This window comes from Carcharodon carcharias, chromosome 7 (genome assembly GCF_017639515.1).
Source record: "Carcharodon carcharias isolate sCarCar2 chromosome 7, sCarCar2.pri, whole genome shotgun sequence".
Classification (NCBI taxonomy): domain Eukaryota; kingdom Metazoa; phylum Chordata; class Chondrichthyes; order Lamniformes; family Lamnidae; genus Carcharodon; species Carcharodon carcharias.
In genome coordinates, this window is record NC_054473.1 from 39,809,509 (window position 1) to 39,836,414 (window position 26,906).

The following is a 26,906-nucleotide window of genomic DNA, read 5'->3' on the forward strand; positions in this document are numbered from 1 at the left end:
CCTGCTCACATCAACAGGAAGATGTCCCAGACCAGGGATGGAGTGGCCCACATTAAGCCCCGCACTCAATTTGAGGAACATGCCATCGCGCTGACTGGTGAGGATGTGGGCTGTGCCTGTGGCAACAATGAAGTCGGTGGTGAACACCTGAGGATCCTGCACCCCCTCAACGCAACTGTGAGTACTCTGTCTCCTGCTTTCGACTCTGCTGCCATGCACTACTTATCTCTACTTTGGTTTACAGGGAGCTCTGCCAAGGGACCAACACCCTCAGCCAGCCAGTCCCTCAGCTCCATCCACATCCTCATCTGCAGTCAAGATTGAAGAGGTGGAAATAAGCAACCCGGAAGACCCATCACCACAGACGGAACAGCCGGCCCACGAGTGATTCTGGAGGCAAAAGTGTGTGTGTGGCAGGGCCTTTCAGAGCCTCGTCCAAGCACGCGGATCCTTCACGTTTCACACTCATCTCAATATCCTGAGCATTTTGAATGCTGCCTACCGGGGTTCTCATTCAGTTGTCCATCTGAGCTGCCCTGCATCTCCATCTGCCCACTAAGCACATTCCCATGGGGGTAACAGGAGTGAAGATGGCCAGAAAATGGCAGATGGAATTTAATGCGGAAAAGTGTGAGGTGTTACATTTTGGAAGGTCAAACCAAGGTAGGACATACACAGTAAATGGTAGGTCACTGAGGAGTGTGGAGGAACAAAGGGATCTGGGAGTTCAGATACATAGTTCCCTGAAAGTGGTGTCACAGGTAGACAAGGTTGTAAAGAAAGCTTTTGGCATACTGGCCTTCATAAATCAAAGTATTGAGTATAGGAGTTGGGATGTTATGGTGAGGTTGTATAAGACATTGGTAAGGCCAACTTTGGAGTATTATGTGCAGTTCTGGTCGCCTAACTACAGGAAGGATATCAGTAAGATTGAGAGAGTGCAGAGAAGATTTACTAGAACGTTGCCAGGTCTTAAGGAGTTGAGTTACAGGGAAAGATTAAACAGGTTAGGACTTTATTCCTTGGAGCGTAGAAGAATGAGGGGAGATATGATAGAAGTTTACAAAATTATGAGGGGTATAGACAGAGTAAATGCGAGTAGGCTCTTTCCACTTAGATTAGGAGAAATAAGTACAAGAGGACATGGCTTTAGGGTGAAAGGGGAAAGGTTTAGGGGGAACTTCTTCACTCAGAGAGTGGTGAGAGTGTGGAACGAGCTACCATCTGACGTGGTAAATGCAGGCTCACTCTTAAGTTTTAAGAATAAATTAGATAGATACATGGATGGGAGAGGTCTGGAGGGTTATGGACTAGGTGTAGGTCAATGGGACTAGTGGAATAATATTTCGGCACAGAGTAGAAGGGCCAAATGGCCTGTTTTCTGTGCTGTAGTGTTCTATGGTTCTATGGTTCTATGCATCACATGATCTCGCTCATCATAACTCTCGTTTCACTTTCGATTTGGACAGTATGGTCTGGATTCGGTTTTACTTTCGCTCCTCCATCCTTTACCCTCCCCCTGTCACCCATTTCCTTTCCCCCATCATGGTTGACCCCCCTCTGTTACCTATCAGCCCCAACCCTTTTCTTTCGGGGTGCCCAGGTGAACATGCATGTTCCCTTCCTTCCCAAAAACCCACCCCCATCCACATTCACCTCCCCGACGTCCTCCCTCCTACCCCTAGGGTCCGTTTCTGCCTCCGGATCCCCACCAACCATCCTCACTTCTATCGCTACCGTCAAATCCTCACCCTCCCACCCTACCACCTCTCTCTGCCCTTGGTCATTCACACCCTTCCTCCATACCACGCCCACCCTCAGTTTGCTCTCCAGGGGGCAGACATGGACCTATCCAACCCCTCCCGTGCATATTCATCTGCACATCCACCCACACCCCCCTTCCTCCCCCCCAGAACAGTTTCGCCCCCACCCCGGTACCCCTTACCCCCTTCGCACCCCTCCTGCCCTTCACACCCCTTCCCCATTGGAACGCCTTCACCCCCTAGTCCTTGCACGCCACCCCACCCCCCTGGACTCCCTCCCCCTTCCTCCGCCCATACCTCTTCCACCACCCTTAGTCCCTCTCCTCTTCCGACTCCTTCCTCCACCTTACCTCTTCCTCCAGCTTTACTTGCCCCCCTCATCACACCCCTTCTGCCCCCTGGATACCCTCCCCTTTCCGCACACCTCCCTGCCCTGGATGCCCTCCCCTCTCCACACACTTCCCTCCCCCTGGATACCCTCGCCTCTCTGCACTCCTTCCCTTCTACACCAGTGTGCTTACACTGCCGACGTGGGCAAATGATCCAGTGGGGGTGAGAACAATTCCAGCCCATCGGTGGGCTGAGCAGATGATCGCGAACTGGTTTCATGCTGTTGTGAAACTAATTGTGACATATTGTCCGCTCATGCCACCAAACACGTCTGACACCAGCAGCCCGGGAAAATCCCGGCCAATATATTTACAATATATGTAAGTTTTGACTCTCGTACACACTTATTGTTTGTACATTTTTGCAAAGTTACACTTTGTTACTTTAGTGGAAGTAAAATTGGAACAAACTAGGACTGAAGAGGTAGAGAACATTAGACTCAAAAATGAAAAAAGTATCCAGCAAACTCCAATGAGAAGCTATGAAGGATTTCTGAATACAATCAGAACAACTGCTCAGGAGAGCCCACAAAGACCAATCAATTCACTTCAAACATCTTTTGAAAAAGAAATGCCCAGTGACTGACGTTTCTAGGTCCAAAATTATGTTTGAAACACAATAAAATATGATTATATCTTCACAATAACTTTGCCCACAGAATTGTCTTTTGTGCCTTGTCCAATTTTAACACAACAACTTTCTAGCATGCATTCACCTGGTTAGCAATAGCGTTAAGCATTCTGCTTGTTTGGTCATGTACAATACAAAGAGGTTTGCATAATCTACAGAAAAATTAAAGTGTTGCTTACACTTCCATCGAGGCTACACAGACTTAGTGAATCTTCATCTCTTTTTCTCTGCTTCCGCTTCTTCTATAAAAATAGAATAAAATCAGGTCAGTCAGACAAAGTATAGAAAGAAAAGAACAATTGATATAGTGCCTTTAATGGCTTCATATCTAAAAGTGCTTCAAAGTTCACGAAGAACTTTTAAAGTGTACTGTTAGAATATGGGAAAATGCAGCAGCAAATCTGTGCACAGCAAAGTCCTACAAACAGCAATGAAATAAATGACCAGATAATCACAAGGGATAAATGTTTGGCAGGGAACGGAAAGAACTTACGTTCAGCTGAGAGGACAGGTAGGGTCTCTAAAAGACAGCACCTTTAATAATTGCTTAGTGCTGATGTGTCAGCTTAGACTAATTGCTCAAGTCTATGGAATGAGCTTGAATCCAAAAGCTTCAGGCACTGTGGTTCAATGGCACCATTGAATGGTACCATTCAATAACTTGGCTGCTACATTTGCCCACATCACTGACCACACTTCAAAAGTAACTATGACTGGGGTACAGTTGCAGCCAGTGCAAAAAGTGCATTTTACTGCACTCTGCACCACGTCTCAAAAATAACATATTTTCAAGATCTTGAGATATATTTTCCTCTGTGCATGAAGGTAAAAACAATTTTAACAAACCATCTTTTAGAATAATCACAGTTTAGCAAAATAATTTATTTAATTTTACATACAAAGAAAACTATACTCCTTATTCTAGCCTGTGACATAAATACTGGGAATAGTAGCCTGGAATTCAGATTACACAAATGCTTAACACACATATCAAACTCCTTTGTCTGCTTCTTTAATGGATGCATTAACTCATTTAAATTAACCAGTTTAAAATAAACTAAATGTCCTCAATGATGGGAGGAACCCAGTACATTAGTGCAAAAGAAAGGACTGAAGCATTTGCAGCCATCTTCAGCCAAAAGTACCAAATAGATGATTCATCTTGCTCTCCTGCTGAAGTCCCTACATCACAGATGCCAATCTTCAGCCAGCTCAATCCACTCCATGTGATATCAAGAAATAGCTGAACGCGCTGGATACAGCAAAGGCTATGGGCCCTGACAACATCCAGCTGTAGTGCTGAAGACTAGTGCTCCAGAACTAGCAGTGCCCTAACCAAGCTGCACTAGTATGGCCATAATGCTGGCATCTACCTGGCAATGTGGAAAACTGCCCAAGTATGTCCTTTCGACATAAAGCAGGGAAAATCCGATCCAGTCAATTACTTCCCCATCAATCTAGTCTCAATCATTAGCAAAGTCATGGTAGGTATCATTGACAGTGTTATCAAGCGGCACTTACTCAACAATAATCTGCTCACCAATACTCAGTTTGCATTCCACCAGGGGCACTTGACTCCAGAACTCATTATGGCCTTGATCCAAACATGGAAAAAAGAGCCGAATTAGAGAGGTGAGGTGAGACTGATGCCCTTGACATCAAGGCAGCATTTGACCGAGTGTAGCATCAAGCAGCCCTGGCAAAATTGAAGTCAATGGGAATCAGGGTGAAATCTCTCCACCAGGAAGATGGTTGTGGTTGTTGGAGGTCAATAGTCCCAGTCCCAGGACATCGCTGCAGGAGTTCCTCAGGGCAGTGTCCTAGGCTGCTTTATCAATTATCTCCCCTCCATCATTAGGACAGAAATTGGAATTTCACTCGTGATTGCACAGTTTGCAGTACCGTTCGCAATTCCTCAGGCACCAAAGCAGTCTGCATGCAACACTGCCTGGACAACAGTTAGGCTTGGGCTCATAAGTGGCAAGTAACATCTGCACCACACAAGTGCCAGACAAGTGGGAATCTAACCATCTACTTATTGTTCAACAGCGTTACCATTGCTGAACCCCACACCATCAACAGCCTGGGGGCTTACTATTGGCCAGAAACTTAACTGGATCAGCCATATAAATACTGTGGCTACAAGACCAGGTCAGAAGCTGGGAATTCTGTGACGAATAACTTACACCCTGACTCAAAGCCTGTTTATTTAAGGCACAAGTCAGGAGTGTGTTGGAATACTCTCCACTTGCCTGGATGAGTGCAGCTCCAACAATACTCAAGACACCACCCAGAACAAAGCAACCTGCTTGATCAGCACCACACCAATCACCTGGCACACCATGCCAGCACTGCGTATCATCTACAAGATATACTGCAGCAACTCGCTAAGGCTCCTTTGACAGAACCTTCCAAACCTGCAGCCTCTACCACCTAGAAGAATAAGGGCAACAAACACATGAAACACCATCACCTGCAAGTAACCTTCCAAATCACACACCATTCTGACTTGGAACTAGATTGCTGTTTGTTCACTGTCACTGGGTCAAACTCCTGGAACTTCCTTCTTAACAGTACTGTAGGTGCATCTACACCACAGGAAGCACAGCCATTCAAGAAGGCAGCTCACCACCACCATCTTCTCAAGGGCAGTTGAGGATGGTCAACAAATGCTGGCCTCGCCACCAATGCTCACATCACACGAACAAATAATGAAAAAAACCTAGAGACTGAAAATAATAAAAAGTAATCAGCATGATTTCCAAAAGGCTATATCATGTTTAACTAACCTAACAGAATTATTTGAGTAGGTAAATGTCATATACCTAGATTATCAAACGGCTTACGATAAGGTACCTCACAGCAGGCTCATGGCAAAGGTTAGGGATGTGGAGTTAGGGGTCAAATAAGCTAATGGATAGCAAATTGGCTAAAAAATGAAATGCAGAGAGTACGGTAAAAGGTAATCATTCAGACTGAAGCAAGGTATAAAGCTGTGTTCCACAGGATCAATGTTAGGACTAGTGTTATTCATAATTTATGGACTTAGGAACAGGTCATTCAATATCAAAATTTTCAAGTGATACTTAACTGGGGGGTATAGGTAACACTGAGGAATAATCCACGATACAAGAAACTTCGCAGGCTTGCAAACTGGACAGCTAAATGACAAATTAATTTGAACACAGGTGGATATGAGGTAATGCATTTTGGTAGGAAAAGTAGAAACATCACCTATGCTTTATAAAATAATAAACTGAACGGGATATAAGAGCAAAGTGATTTAGGAATACAGGTAAACAAATGATTAAAAACTGCATCTCAGGTCAGCAAAGCATTTAAATATACTACCAAAACACTGGGATTTATTTGTGGGGTATATAATTCAAAAGCAGTGAAATTATATTAAATTGGAAAGAACCTTGGCCAGGCCACACTTACAGTACTGTGCAGTGTTTTGGTCCCCATACTATGAAAAGGACAGAGACCTGAATTTTAAGCGCAGCAAGTGGGCACGATCAGTGGGCCCAGGAGCGGTTAGGCAATGAGCTGACAACAGCGATCAGCCCACCACTGCGATTTCACGCTGGCTGGCCAATTGACAGCTGGCCAGCATGAAACACGTGCAGTGGGTAGAGGCAGGCGATGATGTTCTGCAGGCCCTGGCGAGCGTTGAAAGTTCCCTGAAGACTGCTTCAGGAAGCTGCAGACCTGAAAACTATGAAATAAAGTTTTGAAAAACAGAAAATAAACTTCCAAGCATCACATCAGGCACCTGAACATATAGATGATAAAAGTGCTGTCCATGGATTTTTCTTTTTATTTTATTTAATAACGGAAACCTCTTCCTGCCCTTGGATGAGGTTTCGTGAAAAATGCGAAGCCTGCCTGGCCAATTCGCCCATCCGTTGAATGTAAGGTTGGACGGACCATGAAAAATCAGAGTCAATTACTCCGTTAATGGGCTTCAATGCCCTCTTAATTGTCGGCAGGTGCGTTTCTGACCAAAATATCACATGGGCGCAGGATGACGTCGGGATGCTCGCCCGACGTCTTCTCGCGTGATTTTGTACCCAACCGGGTCGGGGCCATGCACCCACCCATGGGACGTTAAATTCTGCCCATAGAAGCAGAAGAAATGGAAGGAGACTTGCATGTATAAACATCAGCACAGACCAGTTGAGGCTGAATGGCCTGTTTCTGTTTTTTACATTATATGTAATTTTATGCAAGTTTAATATATTTGTGATTAAAATAAACAGGATTCCCTCTGATAAAATAATACATTTTATATAAGTGTTTGTAGAATAATAATGAACAGGATGATTTCCACTTTTTTCCTGGGTTTTGTGTTTATTTTCCTCTGATATGCATTAATGTAGTTTTCCCATATTCCAGCTGTATAAGTGTGGCTCTGTGTGCAAGATCTTCCAGCTTAAACTTTCATAATCAAAATAGGAACTACTTTTTGTTCTATGGAGCAACAGGTTCCTATTTATGCATAAATCTAAGAAAGATAGAAAAACAGCACCAGGTAAGAGTGCAACACAGTGACAGAATCAGGCTGGAAAGTTCTCCTCCCAACCCTTAAGAGACTTTCCAACAAAATTGCTCACACAGCTCGGATTGTAATCTCCACTTAAAATTGCTGCACACACTCCAATAGGTTTGTAGAAAGGATCAATGATGACCTTGGGGTGGGGAGGGGGGAATCTTAGTAGGTAATTTTAGTCACTGAAAATCTAAAAATAGTCTGAACTTTCAAACCCTTCTGTATTCTGGGAATACAGATCGCACTGTGCTTCGACAATGTTATCTTTCCAAGATGGTTTAACTGTAAACGCATTGAGTGGGAGACCTATACTGAAGTTAGCAAATGCAGTTTACAAACCAATAGTACCAATAAACTTGATAATGTTTTCACGCACTGGATAATAACCTCTTTATCATAAATTTGTGGTTTCTGCTCCATTTTCAATTTTTTTTTCCAAAGAGAGATCAAATAGTTGTTTTGATCCCAAGCTCAAAGCAACTCAATTCTACGTTCAATTAAGTGGAAATTGTGGAGGGCGTTTGGCACCTCCGCAGATGAGTTTATAAAATGTGCAGATTAGATCTAGTGAGCTTCTGTCACACAACCATCACATATAGTTTTATTTAAAGCATAAAATAATTTTCTTTGTATTGTTGTTATCATGTTGCATAGCATCTACATTCGGGGAAACCTATCTATAAACATCCATGAGAATCCACTGGGTGATTTGAAAAACATACATCATTAGGACTGTCAAGGGAGACAGCAATTGTGAATACCCAGAATGGGTGGTGCTGATAATGTGCAGGTTAAAACAAGTTCAGAAGAGGGACTGCAGCCTCCAAAACTAGTGCTCATTTCACAAGTTGTCAGCAACTGGAAGCATGCACTGGAGAGAGAATACTAATAAATTGTTCCAAACATAAAAGGCATCATGGTGAACAGTTTGGTCCCCCAACAGGAGACAGCTGGGTGGCAGTTATGGATGAACAGTGGCCATGAGAGTTGTTTTATTTTCTGCCTGTTGCCACACTATTTTGCACAGAAACATATCAGTAATGAGACACAAACAGTCCTCCATGTTAGCTCAACAGTGTATGAGCCACAGGTTAGATTGCAACATTAGCGTCCTGTTGGACCCTGAGATGAGCTCCTGACCCCATATCCTCTCCATCATAAAGGTCATCTACCTCCAGCTCCATAACATCAACTTCCTCTGCCCTCAACACTGCTGAAATACTCAACTGTGCCTTTGTTACCTTGAGACTTGATTTTCCACTATTCCTATGCTTTCCTGGTCAGCCTCTCAACTTCCACACTCCATAAACATTAACCCATCCTTTGTTGCCCTATCCTAACCTGCCCCAAGTCCCAGACAGCTATTATCCCTGTGTTCACTAACCCACATCAGCCAACAATTTGATGTTAAAATTGTTATCCTCATTCAAATCATTCCATGGCCTCATCCTTCTATATCTCTGTAACCTCACCTACCCCAGAACCCTCCAATTCTGACTTCTGCTGCATTCCCGGTTTCCTTTGTATGATGAAAGTTGGGTTCATAATCCATCTGAGAACCAAGATGATCACAAAAGTACAAGGGGGAACCAAAAAAGGAAGCAAGAGGGGCTAAGGTAATTTGAGGGTACTCATCTTTTATAAACATATAAACAGTAAGAGGGTAGAAAGAAGGGTGGCATCAATTAAGGAACAAGCAGGAGACCTTCTTATGGAGGCAGAGGGCATGGCTGAGGCACTAAAAGAATACTTTGCATCTATCTTCACTGGAGAAGAGAATGCTGCCAATATCAGAGCAAAGGAGGAGGTATTAAAGAAATTGATAAGATAAAAATAGACAAAGAGGAGATACTTAGAAGGTTGGCAGTACTCAAAGTAGTAAAGTCACCAGGTCTGGATGGGATGCAGCTAAGTTACTAAGGGAAGTAAAGGTAGAAATTGTGGAGGCGCTGGCCACAATCTTTTAATTTGGCTTACATGTGGGGTTGGTTCCAGAGCCCTGGACAAATGCAAATGCTAGATAAACTCAACAACGACTGGTCAATCATCCTAATGCCAGTAGTGAGGAAGTTTTCAAAAATATTAATCTGGGACACAATTTTTGGCACATGGAAAATATGGGATAATAAATGAAAGGCAGCATGGATTTAGTGAAGGCAAATTGTGTTTGACTAACTTGATTGCATTCTTTGATGAAGTAACAGAGAGGGTGGATGAGGGTAATGTGTTTGATGTTGTGTATATGCACTTTCAAAAGTAAGAATGCTGTGCTAAATCTTTCTAAAAGACTAATTAGGCCCCAGCTGAAGTTTTGTGGCAAATTTTGGGCACCGAACTTTGAGAAGGTACCGATGATTTATCAAAATGGTATAAGGGGTGAAAAACTTCAGTTACATGGAGGAATCGGAGAAGCTGGGCTGTTCCAAGAACAGGAACATTAAGGAGAGATTTGATGGAAAGGTTCAAGATCTTGAAGGATTTTAATAGAAGTAATAAGGAGAAACGGTCTCCACTGGCAGGAGGATTGGCGACCAAAGGGCACAGCTTTAAAGTAATCAGCAAAAGAACCTGAGACGACATGAGTAATTTTATTTTTAATGCAGGGAGTTGTGATGATCTGGAATGTACTGCAATAGAGTGGTGTAAGCAGATTCAATGATAACCTTCAAAAGGAAATTGGAAAAATACTTGAAAGAATAAACATTTCTGGGCAATGGGCAAAAAGCAATGTATGGGACTAATTGGATAGCTTTTCAAAGAGCTAACAGAGGTTTGCTGGCTGAATGGCTACCTTCTGTGCTGTATCATTCTATGACCCCTGCCCACTTAAAGCTGTATTGAGACTGCTCAAACTCATTTCATTTGAGGTCCCCACAATATAGGCCATTAGTCTGAGCTGGATTCAAACCCAACACCCACAGATAGAAGGCCAGAATGCTAATTGACTGCATCTTTGAGGCTTTTTGTGAGCACATTATAAATTGACAGTGGAGTTTGTAATCCAGACCGCACTACAGAAGCATCAAACTCATGTTTGCTTCCCTGCTTTTTCAAATTTGATTTTGAAGTCCTATGACCTACATAATCAACCATTTGCCAGTATTCGCCTCCTAAAAGTTGCTGGTCTGGATTGTAATGGCTTGCAATGTGGCAGCTTAGTAATGAATTTATGGTACTCTGGTGGGTTGTATTTTACATGTCTTTCCTCCTAGATGAAGTCACTGATTGTATTCCTCACTAATTAATTAGATAAAAGGCTCATAACTGGATAAAATCCATGAGCAAGTCAAAACCATGTTGTCTCGTTTTTGTCTTGCCATCCTTTGGTTATTGATTAAATCAGTGAAACTGAGTTACCTGACAGAACCACTTTATTTCCAAGTGTTTCTGGGCTTCTGGCATGCCCTCCCACACAGTGCCCTGAAAGAATGACAATATGCTGAAGCCACAACATTACAAAAGTAAAAATGGGTTCTTCTCCCCTGGGACAGTTTCTACATCAATTACACATGATACCGTATTCGCCTTCTATCTTAGTAAATTAACCAACTAAAATAACTGGTAAAATCATTACACAAAGGAATTTCTTTCCAGTTTTAAGTGAATGGAAATGTAGCAAAGATGACATAAAAAATTCAGCTAAAGCTATTTGTAATTTTAAACTATTTTGAATTTGCCCGTTACACAATCATGGAATTATAGAGTGTCACAGCACAACAGGATGCCATTCTGCTCATCTTGCTTGTGCCATCTCTTTGGTAGAGCTATCCAATTACTGTTACTCCCCTGCTCTTTCCCCATAGTCCTGTAAATTGTTTTTCCTTCAAATATTTATCCAATTCTCTTTTGAATGCTACTATAGAATCTCCTTCTATAACCTTTTTAGGCAGTGCATTCTAAATCACAACAATATGCTCTGTAAAAAAATACCTAACAAAGCTGGTTGAAACACTATTGTAATTTTAAGTTAGTGAGGCTTAATCAGCTCACTACCTTATTAGTGTACTTACAGTTTAAAAAAAAATCTGAACATAAAAAAGACTGGATCTTCACCCATTCACAGTCAATGTGCAGAAAACAAAAATAAGTAATAAAATAAAATTGTGCCTTCGTGTATTGTAGCTAAATCTGTGCATCTCAGCAACTTTTAAAACTTATTGCATGATTAGAAAAATATGCAATACTGGCACTAACCTGATACCTAGACATTTAAATCCTATGCCAGGGAAGTCATTATATTTAACATTTTTATTGTATGGACTGGAGGACAGCCAATGTGGTACTGTTATTCAAGATGGGAGGAAGGGATAAACCAGGGAACTACAAGCCAGTCAGTCTAACCTCAGTGGTGGGGAAACTATTGGAAGCAATTCTTAGGGACAGAATTAATCTACACTTGAAGAGGTAGGGATTAATCAAGGACAGTCAGCGTGGTTTTGTTAAGGGGAGGTCATGTCTGACCAATTTGATTGAATTTTTCAAAGAGGTGACCAGGTGCATAGATGAGGGCAATGCATTTGACGTAGTCTACTTGGACTTCAGCAAGGCTTTTGATAAAGTCCTACATGGGAGACTGATAACGAAGAGCTCAAAGTCCTACATGGGAGACTGATAACGAAGAGCTCATGGGATCCAAGGCAATTTGGCAAATTGGATCCAGAATTGGTTGAGTGGCAGGAAGCAGAGGGTGATGGTCGAGGGGTGTTTTTGTGACTGGATGCCTGTGTCCAGTGGGGTTCCACAGGGATCAGTGTTGGGTCCCTTGCTGTTTGTGGTATATATAAATGATTTAGACTTGAATGTAGGAGGGTTGATCAGTAAGTTCGCAGATACACAAAAATTGGCAGGTAAATCGTGAGGAGGGTAGCCTTAGATTACAGGAGGATATAGACAGGCTGGTCAGGTGGGCTGGTCAGTGGGAAATGGGATTTAATCCTGATAAGTGTGAGGTGATGCACTGGGGCAGGACAAACAAGGCACGGGAATACACGATGAACAGTAGGACCCTGGGAAATATCGAGGATCAGAGAGACCTTGGTGTGCATGTCCACCAGTCTCTTAAGGTAGCAGAACAGGTAGATAAGATGGTTAAAAAGGCATATGGGAAGCTTGCCTTTATTAGCCGAGGCATAGAATATTAGACCAGGAAGGTTATGCTGGAACTGTATAAAATGCTGGTTAGGCCACAGCTGGAGTATTGCATGCAGTTCTGGAATCCACATTATAGGAAGGATGTGTTTGCACTAGAGAGAGTACAGAGGAGATTTATCAGAATGTAGAGTTTTAGTTATGAGGAGAGATTGGATACACTGGGGTTATTTTCGCTGGAGCAGAGAAGATTGAGGAGGGACATGATTGAGATGTATAAAATTATGAGGGGGATAGATAGGGTAGACAGGAAGGAACTTTTCCCCTTGGTGGAGGGATCAATAACCAGATGGCGTAGATTTAAGGTAAGGGGCAGATGGTTTAGAGAGGATGTGAGGAAGAATTTTTTCACCCAGAGGATGGTGGGAATCTAGAACTCACTGCCCGAAAGGGTGGTAGAGGCAGAAACCCTCATAACATTTAAGAAGTATTTGGATGTGCACTTGTGATGCCATGCCATATAAGGCTATGGCCTTAGTGCTGGAAAATGGGACTAGAATAGTTAGGTACTTGTTTCACCAGCGCAGGCCCGATGGGCCAAAGGGCCTTTTTCTGTGCCGTAGACCTCTATGACTCTATGGAGTATTATATATGTATAATACATTAAAATACATCCAAATGAACCTCCAATTAATTTTGACAACATAAATATCGAAGTCCATATTCATAATGGAAATTGCCTGTAAACTTAACATGCTGCAATGATCCTCTCCTCTTCCTCTGCAGGAGATGCAGCACACCACTAGTCATGCTACAATTATACTCATTATAAGTTAACAAATGCAGTTTCATTATGAAAAAAGACAGACTTGCATTTATATAGCACTTTTCACAACCACCAGACATCTCAGAATGTTTTACGTGCCTTTGGAAGTTTAGTCACTGTCGCATTATGGCAACCAATATGCACACTGGAAACTCCCACAAACAGAAATATGATAATGACCAGATGACCTGCTTTTGTGAAGTTGATTGAGGGATAAGTATTGGCCAGGCTACCAGGGATAACTCCCCTGCTCTTCTTCGAAATAGTACCATGGGTTCCTTTACATTCACCCAAGCAGGTGGATGCATGGGACCTCAGTTTAAATGTCTCATGCAATAGAAGCCACTTTTGACAGTGTAGCACTTGCTCAGTACTGCACTAGAGAATCAACTCCTTATACTCAAGCCCTGGAGTGGAACTTGAACCCAGAGGCGAGAGTGCTTAACTGACTCATGCTGACATTATTAGTACAATAGTGTATGGGATACAATACATGATTGTAAAATGAGGATTGAAATAATGGCATCTCCGTATAATCTGAAGACTAAACTTAGTCTTGATTCCCTGTGTGAAATTTCACAGCATCAACAAGTACTGTATTTAAAATCATGTATCTGCTTGGACTACCTGTCCACGAAACTGAACTTCGTAACTTTTCAATTTGCTGGCAATATGAAACTTGATTGTTAAAGGTGGGATAGTGAGATGGGATGGGCAAGGAACTGGTACAGCTTCTGATCCTCATAATCTGTTTGCTGTAATGAGATGATGTAATTTGTTTTGATCAGATATTGATGGAAGAAAAATTAAAATTATAAAGAATTTTTTGCACTCATGTACTGGAAAACCAAAATAAAAAATAAATAGTTAATAAGCAGAAAACACTGAGATCAAAATTCCTTTTGCCTCATTTAGAGGCCTGAAATGGGTGGTGAGAGCCCCAGCTGGGGCACTCAACCTCAGTGCTACTGAAGGGTTGGGGCTGGCCTACAATTGAGCCTCATTAACATTATTTGGATGAGCTGTTGCAGCCTGTTGCAGCTCACCCATTGTAAATTTCTGGAGAATGTTGCAGAATTGAAGCATCACTTTTTTTATTCATTCATGGGATGTGGGCATTGCTGGCTAGGCCAGCATTTATTACCCATTCCTAATTGCCCTGAAGAAGGTGGTGGCGAGCTGCCTTCTTGAACTGCTGTATGATGTAGGTACATTCACAGTGCTGTTAAGGAGAGGGTTCCAGGATTTTGACCCAGCAACAGTGAAGGAACGGCAATATATTTCCAAGTCAGCATGGTGAGTGACTTGGAGGGGAACTTCCAGGTGGTGGTGTTCCCATGCGTCATCTGCCCTTGTCCTTCTAGATGGTAGCGATCGTGGGTTTGGAAGGTGCTGCCTAAGGAGCTTTGGTGAGTTCCTGCAGTGCATCTTGTAGATGGTACACGCTGCTGCCACTGTGCACGGTAGCGGAGGGAGTGAATGTTTGTGGATGTGGTGCCAATCAAGCAGGCTGCTTTGTCCTGGACAGTGTAAAGCTTCCTTGAATGTTGTGGAAGCTGCACTCATCCAGGCAAGTGGGGAGTATTCCATTACACTCCTGATTTGTGCCTGTAGATGGTGGACAGGGTTTGGGGAGTCAGGAGGTGAGTTACTTGTGGCAGAATTCCCAGCCTCTGACCAGCTCTTGTAGCCACAGTATTTATATGGCTAGTCCAGTTCAGCTTCTGGTCAATGGTGACCCCCAGGATGTTGATAGTAGGGGTTTCAACAATGGTAATGCCATTGAATGTCGAGGGGCAATGGTTAGATTCTCTCTTGTTGGAAATGGTGATTGCCTCGCACATGTGTGCCACGAATGTTACTTGTCACTTGTCCCGGATATTGTCCAGGTCTTGCTGCATTTGGACATGGACTGTTTCAGTATCTGAGGAGTCACAAATGGTACTGAACATTGTGCAAACATCAGCGAACATCCCCACCTCTGACCTTATAATGGAAGGAAGGTCAAGGATAGAGCAGCTGAAGATGGTTGGGCCTAGGACACTACTCTGAGGAACTCCTGCAGTGATGTCTTGGAACTGAGATGATTGACCTCCAACAACCACAACCATTTTCCTTTGTACTAGCTATGACTCCAACCAGTGGAGAGTTTTCCACCTGATTCCCATCGACTCCAGTTTTTCTAGGGCTCCTTGATGCTGTACTTGGTCAAATGCTGCCTTCACGTCAAGGGCAGTAAGTCTCACCTCGTCTCGGGAGTTCAGCTATTTTATCCATGTTTGAACGAAGGCTGTAATGAGGTCAGGAGCTGAGAGGCCCTCGTGGAACCCAGCTTGAGTGCCAGTGAGCAGGTTATTGCTAAGCAAGTATCGCTTGATAGCACTGATGATCAGTTTACTGACAATCGAGAGTAGACTGAGGGGGCGGTAATTCGCCAGGTTGGATGTGTCCTGCTTTTTGTGTACAGGACATACTTGGGCAATCTTCCACATTGCTGGGTAGTTGCCAGTATTGTAGCTGTACTGGAACAGCTTGGCTAGAGGCACGGCAAGTTCTGGAGCACAAATCTTCAGTACTATTGCCAGAATATTGTCAGGACTCATAGCCTTTGCACTATCCAGTGCATTCAGCCATTTCTCGATATCATGTGGAGTGAATCAAATTGGCTGAAGACTGGCACCTGTGATGCTGGGGTCATCCAGAGGAGGCTGAGATGGATCATCCACTTGGTATTTCTGGCTGAAGACTGTTGCAAATACTTCAGCCTTATCTTTTGCACTGATGTGCTGGGCTCCTCCATCGTTGAGGATGGGGATATTTGTGGAGCCGCCTTCTCCAACGTGCTATTTACTTTTCCACCACATTTCACGACTGGATGTGGAAGGACTGCAGAGCTTAGGTCTGATCTGTTGGTTGTGGGATCACTTAGCCCTGTCTGTTGCATGCTGCTTACACTGTTGGGACAGGACATACCCAGGGATGGTGATAGTGGTGTCTGGGACATTATGTGTAAGGTATGCTTTTCTGGATTCCACAGGAATGATTTTTGAATTTTTTGTTAAACTCATCAGCTGCTGAAGAACCCTGAGTGGAATAAACCTGGTTCCTGCTCCACTCTTCACTTTCCAATTTCACAGACAGGTCCCACATACAAATATGAAAAGGGACTAAGAAATGTTTAGGTGTCTGCCAGGGTCATCTGGACAATGGCCCGACTAAGTATCAGGTTGGACATCTTCTGAAACATTAGTCTTCAAAATTTTTCTTCCCTAACAGGAGAACAGTGAGATCTAATTTCTACCCAAAAGACTTTAACAATTAGCCAATAATAAAGAAGAGTAGATTACAATGCCAATCAGATCTGTCACAAACTTGTAGGCCCTAGGCTATCATCTGAGTGTTGTTTTAGGTCATTTAACAGCCATCCGCAAGCTATCTGCTATCTGCAGTACTGTCATTTGGAAAAGGTTATTGATTGTTTTCCCTGCTTACTCCTGACATCCCACACAGCAGTTCAAGGGGGGAATTCTAAGACCCAAGATATTTGCCAGACTAAACTGGCTGGTTAGTCATGTAGGTAAAGAGTAGTTGGGAGGTGGGGAACTTGGGACTTTCTCTCTAAACGATTGTGCATAAGTGTTGACTTAAGGGGATCTATTAATCTAAATATGTACAACTCACAGAAGGATTCTGCATCTGTTTGCTTGGATTACATGCAACAGGGAAGTTATCCCTGTCTGAAGGTAAAAATAGATAAATTTGTAATTCAAAGGGAAACATGATGACTTCTCATTAACTCAGGTTTCTTGCTGATTAAAAAACAATTGGGCAATATTAATTACCAGCCTGTCAGAGTCATGGATGATGATTAACAGCATGTGTGTGCTGTGTCTCATTCCTGTCCCGCAATGCCAAACCTAAACTGGCGCCTGTGACTGTAACAAGCTACAAAGAAGTTGGTAACAAAGAGTCTGGTTTCATTAAAAGGTTGGAGCTGAACTCCCAGCCCTATTTGTTTATACGGGAAAAGCTGCAGGTTCAAGAATTTCAATAGGAGTATTTCAGTAAACTTCCCCTCCAACTCAAGTCAAACTACGGTTCCTAGATCATCAAGTGGAGCTGAGAAAGACAGGTGCGATGTTGTAATCAGGATGTACATGTTAAAAGAGGGTTAATTTTTGAGAGAGTAATATTTATACAAAAAAGCATAATGGGCTGCACACATTACATCAGCTAAATTTTGGAAATAAACGGTTCAAGTTCTTAGCCTAGGTTTTTGCACTGAGAATAACAGAGTTGCCAACTCTGGCTGGACATTTTCTGGGAGATGTTGGTGGAAGTGCTGTCACAGAAAGCCAGGAGAACAGAGGTGGAAAGGGAATGGGTGACCTCCAAGAACTCCAAAAGAACCAGGCAGGTAGTGCAGGAGTCCCCTGGGGTCCCGCTTACTAATCGGTTTTCCGTTTTGGATACTGGTGAGGGCGTTGGTTCCTCAGAGGAATGCAGTTAGAGCCAAGTTTGTGGCTTGGCTGTACAGGAAAGGAGGAAGAAGAAAGGAAGAGCAATAGTGATAGGGGGTTCGTTAGTTAGGGGAACAGACAGGTGTTTCTGCAGTGTAAGCATGACACCAGGGTGGTGTGTTGCCTTCCTGATGCCAGGGTCAAGGATGTCACCGAGTGGCTGCGGGCCATTCTTCTGGGGGAGAGTGAACAGCCAGAGGTCGTGGTCCACATTGGTACCAATGACTTAGGTGGGAAGGGGGAATGTGGTCCTGCAGACAGAATTTAGGGAGCTAGGTTGAAAATCAGCAAGCAGACCTTAAAAGTAGTGATCTCCAGATTACTCCCAGTACCATGTGCCAGTGAGTAGGAGGATGAGGCAGATGAATGCATCGCTAGAAAGATAGTGCAGGAGGGAGGGCTTTAGATTCCTGGGACACTGGGACGGGCTCTGGAAAGACGGCACCTGTACAAGCCGGATGGGTTATACCTGAATAGAACCGGGGCTGAGATCCTTGCAGGGTGTTTTGTTAGTACTGTTGTTGTGGTGGTGGTGGTTGGGGGGGGGGGCAAACTAATTCGTCAAGGGTGTGGGAATCAGGAGAGAATATTAGAGAGTAATTCCAAGGTGCACAAAATACCGGGACAGACAGATAGCACTAGAATAGAGAATAGTAAGTTAATAGGCGGAGTTGAAGTTGGAGTATGGGAGAAAGTAATCAAGTCTAAATCAAGGTTATACTGCATGTATGTGAATGCATGGAGCATAGTAATTAAGACTTGAGAGTTAATGGCGCAGATTGCCATGCAGAATTATGATGTTGTGGTGATAACAGAGACCTGACTCAAGGAAGGGCAGGACTGGGTATTAAATATTCCTGGATACAAGGTCTTCAGGAAAGATAGGGCAGGAAGAAAAGGAGGAGGGGTGGCTGTATTGGTTAAGGAGAGCCCTGCAGTGTTGGAGAAAGAGGATGTCCCAGAGGGTTCAAGGAGAGAATCAATTTGGCTCGAGCTAAGGAACAAAAAGGGTACAATTACATTGCTCGGTGTCGTCTAAAGGCCACCAACTAGTGGAAAGGATGTTGGTGAACAAATCTGCAGGGAAATTACAGAAAGGTGCAAACATTATAGAGTAATTATAATGGGGGACTTCAATTATCCGAATATAGACTGGGACAGTGGTAGCATAAAGGACAGAGAGGGGCAAGAGCTCCTTGAGTGTGTTCAGAATTTTCTACAGCAATACCTGTCCAGTCCAACAAGAAAGGAAGCACTGCTAGATCTGGTTCTTAGAAATGAGGTGGGCCAAGTAGATCAAACGTCAGTGGGGGAACATTTAGGAGACAGTGATCATTGTATCATAAGGTGTAGGAAGATGGTAGAAAAGGACAATGGACAATACAGAGTAAGAATAATTAACTGGGAAGAACCAACATCAATGGGGCAAGAACAGAGCTGGGTTGGATAGACTGGAACCAAAGGCTAGCGGGAAAAATTGTAGCTGAGCAATGGGCTACCTTCAAAGAAGAAATAGTTCGGACACAATCAAGGTTTATTCCCTCAAAAGGGAAAGCTCCTTGGATGAAAAAAGAGATAGAAATCAAGATAAAGAAGAAAAAGTGTGCTTATGACAGGTGTGAGGTGGAAAATTGAGAACCAAGTGGAATACAGAAGGTTCAGAGGAGAGGTGAAGAAGCAAATAAGATAAGTGAAGAGGGATTATGAGAAAAGACTGGCAAACAACATAAAAGAGAATCCCAAAGTCTTCTACAGGCACATAAATAGTAAAAGGATGGTAAAAGGAGAAGTAGGGCCAATTAGGGAGCAAAAAGGAGATTAACAAATGGAGGCAACGGGCAAGGCTGAGGTGTTAAATGAATACTTTGCATCTATCATTACCATGGAAGCAGGTGCTACCCAGACCATGGTGACAGAGGAAGAAACTCTGTCACTAGAGGGGTTCAAAGTTGATAAGGAGGTATTGGATAAACCGTCGGTACTTAAAGCTGACAAGACACCCCAAAGGGATAAGACGCATCCAAGGATATTAAAGGAAGTGAGAGTCGAAATTGCAGGGACACTGGCCATAATCTTTCATTCTTCCCTAGACTCAGGGGAGGTGTCAGAGGACTGGGGAATTGCAAACATTACGCCCTTGTTCAACAAAGATTGTAAGGATAAGCCCAGCAATTACAGACCAGTCAGTTTAACTTTGATGGTGGGGAAGCTTCTAAAAACAATTATTCAGGTTAGGATTACTAATCACATAGAATAATGTGGGCTGATTAGGAAGAGCCAGTGTGGATTTCTTAATGGAAAATCATGTTTAACTAACTTGCTGGAGATTTTTGAAGAGGTAACTGAGAGGGTTGATGAGGATAATGCTGTTGCCGTGGTGTATGTGGACTTCCAAAAAGCATTTGATATAGTGCCACACAACAGACTTGTGTGCAAAGTTATAGCTCATGGAATAATAGGGACAGTAGCAACGTGGATGCAAAATTGACTGAGTGACAGATAACAGCAAGTAATGGTTAATGGATATTTTTCGGGCTGGAGTAAGGTTTGTAGTGGAGTTCCCAAGGGGTCAGTATTGATATATATTAGTGATCTACATCTAGGTGTGCAGGGGACAATTTCAAGGTTTGAGGATGTCACAAAACTTGGAAGCATTGTAGCTTGGAAGCATGGAAGCACAACAGTGTAGAACTTCAAAAGAACAGAGGCAAGTTGGTGGAGTGGGCAAATAGGTGGCAGATGAAGTTCAATGCAGATAAGTGTGAGATGATTCATTTTGGTAGGAAGAACATGGAGAGACAATATAAAATGCATGGTACAACTCTAAACAGTGTGCAGGAGCAGAGGGACCTGTATATGTATGTAAGTCATTAAAAGTGGCAGGACAGGTAGAGAGAGTAGTTAATAAAGCATGCAGTATCCCAGGCTTTACTAATAAGGGCATAGAGTACAAGAGCAAGGTGGTTATGCTGAACTTGTAGAAACTTGTTAGGCCTCAGCTGGAATATTGTGTACAGTTCTGGGTGCCACACTTTAGGAAGGATGTGAATGCATTAGAGTGCAGGAGAGGTTTACAAAAATGATTCCAGGGCTGAGAAACTTCAGTTATGAAGATAGATTGGAGAGGTTGGGACTGTTCCCTTGAAGAGGAGAAGACTAACAGGAGATTTGATAGAGGTGTCTAAAATCATGAGGGGACTGGACGGAGGAGATAGGGAGAAACTGTTCCTGTTTGTAAAAGGATCATGAACAAGAGGGCACAGATTTAAAGTGATTTGCAGAAAAAGCAAATATGATTTGGAAAAAACTTTTTCAAACAGCGAGTAGTTCAAATCTGGAAGGCACTGCCTGGAAGTGTGGTGAAGGTAGGTTCAATTGAGGCATTCAAGAGGATGATTATTTGAATAGAAACTATGTGCAGAGTTACGGGAAAAGGGCAGGAGAATGGCACTGAGGCATAATGCTCATTTGGTGAGCTGGCGCAGACACGATGGGCCAGATGGCCTCCTTCTGCACCATAACGCTTCTGTGATTATATGTGTGGGTATGCATCAGGAAAGGATTGACCGGCTGTGTTTCTTCTCTCTTGTAAAAAGGCAGAGCGGTGACCTAACAGATCTTTAAAATTATGAAAGGTTTTGATAAAGTGGATACAGAGAGAATGTTTCCTCTTGTAGGGAAGAACATAACTAGGGGTCATCAATACAAGATGATCACCAAGAAATCCAATAGGGAATTCAGAAGAATCTTCTCTACCTAAAGACCGGTAACAACGTGGAACTCACTACCACAGGGGATGGTTGAAATGAAGAGCATAGCTGCATTTAAGGAGAAACTAGACAAGTATTTGAAGAAGAAATGAATAGATAGTTACGATGGTAGATTTAGATGAGCAAAGATCAGAGTAGATTCAAGTGGAGCATAAACTGGCATAGACTGGTTAGGCTGAATTGCCACTTTCTGTGCCATACATCCTACGCAATGCACAGGCTGCACCATAACATTGAGAGACAATATAAAAAGCATGGTACAACTCTAAATGGTGTGCAGGAGCAGAGGGACCTGTATATGTGCGTAATTCTATCAGCAAGGAATATAATGGTGTGAAGTTGCTGTACTTACTCACTAGATACCCATTAAACATGGCAGAAAAAGCTAGGGCTGATGCATTCAGGAGTAAGTAAATTCTTAATTGTAATAAGTGATAATTACTGCCAAACAACCATCTGGACCTGAAAATTTAATTTTATAAGTACTGGGGCCTCATTCCTTCGGAATTTAGTGTTGGAGGTTTATATAAAAAGTACTTTTTCTATTTCTCTTTTAACCCCATCCTTCTTTCCCAATCTTCTCTCACTTTATGTACATGATCTAAATCTAACTTATACTTCCTGAATTAGACTGTGCATGTCTCAGTGTGGATTCTTCAATCAAATTGGTTGGAAAGCCTCACTGCTTCCTGGCCTGTTCATAGAAGCCATAGGTCCCCATAGAAGGTGCCATGTTACAATGGCACCATCAATGCCACTATTCCGAAACCTGCAAAAAGTTATTCCATTGGCACGGACCACTAAATCCAAAAGCCATTTTCTTAAGTATTGGTTTACGTGGTAAATGTTATGCACATGCTATTTTGCATATAACATTGCAACTTTCAATGATGTACAAACTGGACCGGTAATTGAATGTAGGCTTATAGAATGGAGTGTTGATTGCTTTCCAAATTTTGACAGTAATACTGGAACTCAAATAGCTAAAAGTAAACATTAGAGACTTTTTCTCTAAAATACCTCTTGTGTTATATTGGAGTTAGTCCAGGCTTCTAAACTGATTCCTTGACATACCATAGAAATAAATCCAAGTACAAGACAGCCTTTTTAAACAATCTCACTGGAGATGTGTTGCTGCTTTTGATGAAACTGAATGTCTCTTTCAAGTCATTCTGACTTCCAGGACAATACTTGATGAGTACAGGGCCAATCTTTTTCAGAGACAGTTTCCATTACCTTTCTTCATGGTTAATGTTTCCAGCTGGATTAGAACCAAGAACAAGTCAATGTCTGAAACAGCTACAGTTGCATAACAGGTCCAAATAGCATGGAGAAGATCATTTGAAAGGGAGAACAGCAACATTGCGCTGTGTTTTAAAAGTGGGGGTTGGAGGCCATACTGCTCGCTGGTAGTAGACTAGAAAAGAAATGTCTGCCCCGCAGCAATAATACCTGGTTGCTGCCGTCTTCGGCCTAAGTGTAGGACTTCCGCTCCTCAATGGGGTTGGCTCGCAGCTCTTGCAATCCCGGCAGCACCAAAGCTCAGTAGCAGACACTGCTAGAAGTGCAAGCAGACCCAGGATGAAGGCCCTAATGGACTCAGGTAAGTCAGGGGTATTGGGCAAGAAGGAATCGGGCACCTGAAAAGTAGGGGGTGGCAAGGGGGTTGGGAGTGTGAGTTTTACAGTGTAGGGGGGAAAAGAAGAGGGTGTTGCTATTTTACTATTTTGGGGGGCTGTCGCCGACGCGCAAAGTATCCCCCCCCACCACCCCCCGCCCAAAGATAGGACAACCCTTCCTTCTCGCCCTTTTAAAAACTTTTATGAAAGGATGGATTGCCCACTCTTGCCTGCCTGCTTACGCCAACTTTGTTATGGCATGGGCAGTGTAATATTGGGGACAATTGGCTTGTAAACAAGTTCAATTGACCCTTAATTATTTATTTACATATGCCGGGGTAGGCTGCCGATTTCGGTGCCCGCTCTCCCACCGTATTATGGGGGACAGAGGGGGGTGAGCTTGCCACCCTTTGTATTTCCCACCCTACCAAAAACATGCCTGACAGGGGTACCATAAAATCCAGCTCCTTATAACTGGAAAATAATGGTCCAGATCTTCCAGTCTCTACAGGACCCATCAGAAGTCCCAATGAAAGGACACCATGGGAACTGCCCAAGAAGTTTCAATTTACGATGGGAAAATCCCCTGCTCTCTGGGAACCTCTGAAAAACTTTCTAACCATGAGTCAGAGTTGGAGACTTTGGATGATTCTGATTTACTGACCTGGGGAGTTACCCAGGAAACGTTGGACAGAAAAATACCTAATTTAACACCTTGTTAACTATACAAGTGACCTCCCCCTACCACCCCTCGACACCCCGGCTACCTGACCCTCTGTCTAACCTCCTGAACCCTTGACTTCCCTCTAACTTGACCTGAATAGCCCCAAACTCTTCTCGACTCTCCCCTGACCCCACCACCCGACTACCTTCCCTAACCACCCACCCCGACTACACCTCTCCACAAATCCTCCTACTTCTCTCTGACCCGACCAGACCTGACTGCACGAACTGACTCCGCTGGCCCCCCTCCTCCCGACCCAACTTGACTAGCCCACAACATGACAACTCCTCCCAACCCAACCACCTCACCCACCCTACTCAATTACTTAACCACCCTATCCTTTTAAACACTTACCCGAGTACCGCAGCTGGAGCTGTAAAAAGGGACATGGCTTCTGCGCTGCTCTCTGAGGTTTGCTGCCCTCAGTCGATTTTGAACTATTCTCCAACGGAAGATCACTCAGGAAATTCGGAGGAAGATAAATGTGCATTTTTTTCCCCCATGATCAGGGTCAGAAATAAGGTTTCCAATCCAGATTTGGAAGATCTGGGCCACTGTCATTCAATTAGTCTAACAACACAGGATGTGTTAGTAACTCCTTCTCTATCACAACCCCTTTTGTCTTTCTCTAGTTTTTGATATTACAAAGTCCTGTGTTCCCCTTGTATTTCTTCAATTTATCCCCATTTATGGAATTAACAAATCCTCATTTCCATTTCTGAAATCCCCAGAGCAGAACCTTTTATTTGCAGCTGGAAAATGAATTTGTGTGTAAGGTATGAGAAACACTTGCTTTTTGAGCTATTAAGATTCGGGCTTTGTAGAACGTTCTTTATGTCAACCAGTTACTTGGAAAGAGGATAGGGATATATTGATAGAATTTCACAGAACCAAAGTTCCATACCAAGAAAACAGATTCAAAGGGGAAATTATACAAACACTGAAATAGGCAAACATATTGGAACAGAGTAAGCGAAAACTGCAAGATGACGCACTGTACTTCAGTACAGGTTGCTGCATGTATAAACCGTGCATTACTGATCACATGTGGATCAAGTATACAAAAGAACACAAAGCTGGCTGTAGTGAGCCAAATCTAAATTATTCTATAACTTTTAGCTTATTAGGTGCTATGGTTTTCACTATAGAAAGTTATACAAAGCTGCATATCCAAGTGACTCATCATAACTTCCAACTACTGTCGGAAAGTGCTGGCTCTCAGGAATTTAGAAGAAATAAATACCTACCCTTACCTGCCCTTGAAAATTACACTGACACTTCCGTTCGCTGGAGCTGCTTGGGGCATTGAAAGACTCCTTGCATGCCCCACCCTGGTGCAGCTCTGGCAGATTCAAGGAGGCCACGCCCCATTTTTTACAGCATTTGTTGCCAGAAAACAGGTAGGGTCAGTGAAATTGACAGGCCAGGGGAAAATAAGCACCTAAGGTAAGTGAATAGGATTTGGGGGGTGGGGGGGTTTCAGAGGTCCAGAGGGTTTGGGGGTCCAGAGGGGTCTTGGGGGGAGTGTCAAGGGTCTGGGGGAATCTGGGGAGGTGGGTGGGGGGGGTGGAGTCGGAGGTTCTTGGGGGTGGGGTTGGAGGTCCATGGGGGTAGGGGGGGTGGGGTCGGAGGTCTGGGAGGGGGTGTCAGAGTGCAGGGGGTTAGGGAGTCAGGGGGAGGTGGGGTTGGGGGGGATTGCAGAGGTGAGGGGGTGGGAGACCCGCAGGGTGGGGGGTGTATTGGGGGTGTGGGAGAGTGTTGTGGGGTCGGTCTGAGTCTTTACAATAGTTACCCAGAATTTAGAAGAGCTTTTAATTCTCCTAACTTTTTCTGAGTAACTATTGGTGTAACCCTGGCAGAACCATCCGGGGTTTGCAATTTAAACCACATTTTTGGATGGTTCCCAGTGCAGCACAATTGTCCAGAGGAAGTGTGCACTTCTGGGCAATTGCCATGCAACCCTTACTTGGGAACATCCGAGAGGGGTTCCCCAGCACACCTTTGGGGTAACCCCTCTCAAATCCGATGCTGGGGAGCTCGGAGGTTACGGCCCAATGTGTCACATTTATAGGAGCAATAACTTTCCCTGTTTTAAAGTGTGATTGAGAACTGTACAAATTGGCAGCCCACCTGCCATATGCAAATAAATAATTAAGGGACAATTGAGCTTGTTTACAATCAGGTCAAAATCCTGAAAATCCCTCCCTAACAGCACTGTGGGTGTACCTACACCACATGGGCTGCAGCAGTTCAAGAAGGCAGGTCACCACCACTTCCTGAAGGGCAATCGGAGATGGGCAATAAATGCTGGCCTAGCCAGCCATGCCCACATCCCATAAATGAATAAAAAAAAGGTGCGCTTGAGGCCTGCCTGGAGCAGGTTTCAAACACCAGGCCAGACCAAGCCAGAACACAATTGAGGTGGAAAGCTATCACTCTGAAGATTTGAATAGATCTTGGACCTGAAAAAAGGCACATTTACCTAAATAACTGCAACATATGCTGTGCTTATTTGCCAGAACAGTGTTCACTGGAGTACTGTGCTTAATCCCAGTCACCATTCCAAAAAAAAAAACATCGTATAAAAGAGGGTGCAGAGCAGAAACAACTTCTTGAAGAATAATAAATGGTTGGAATAATCTTCTAACAGGTTAGTGGAGATTAAAACATTGGGAATATTATAATGAGAGAGTTAAGGTACTGAAGAGATGAGCTTTGACAGGCCAAATTGCTTTCTTCTTTTTGATATTGCTATTTGATTCTCTATACAGATTAAGAAGGCTTCAGGTTCAATCATTAGTGTACGCAGAGTTAGGTGGTTTCAGACCAGATGATAATAGAGTCACTACAATTCACATCAGCATTCCAAGTTAAGGAAAGTTCCTTCTCCTTATCGCTATCCAAGTGACCATCTATGAGGAAGTCATGTGAGGACTGTATTGGGCTTGTTTGTGACTCCCCTCTTCCAACAGTTAAATACCCTGTTGACAATCACCATCAAAGCTCCTGAACAAACAATGGCCA

At 43.4% G+C, this 26,906-nt stretch overlaps 1 protein-coding gene across 3 annotated transcripts in view; it reads right to left on the bottom strand.

Annotated features, from left to right (window-relative positions):
• arhgef3 (Rho guanine nucleotide exchange factor (GEF) 3) overlaps positions 1-26,906 on the bottom strand; it is a 398,934-nt gene that overhangs the window by 173,254 nt on the left and 198,774 nt on the right. For all 3 annotated transcript variants that reach the window (XM_041192201.1, XM_041192202.1, XM_041192204.1), the window contains one exon: positions 2,963-3,025. In XM_041192201.1, the coding sequence (XP_041048135.1) occupies positions 2,963-3,025 (63 nt within the window). The remainder of the gene's footprint in view (positions 1-2,962; positions 3,026-26,906) is intronic.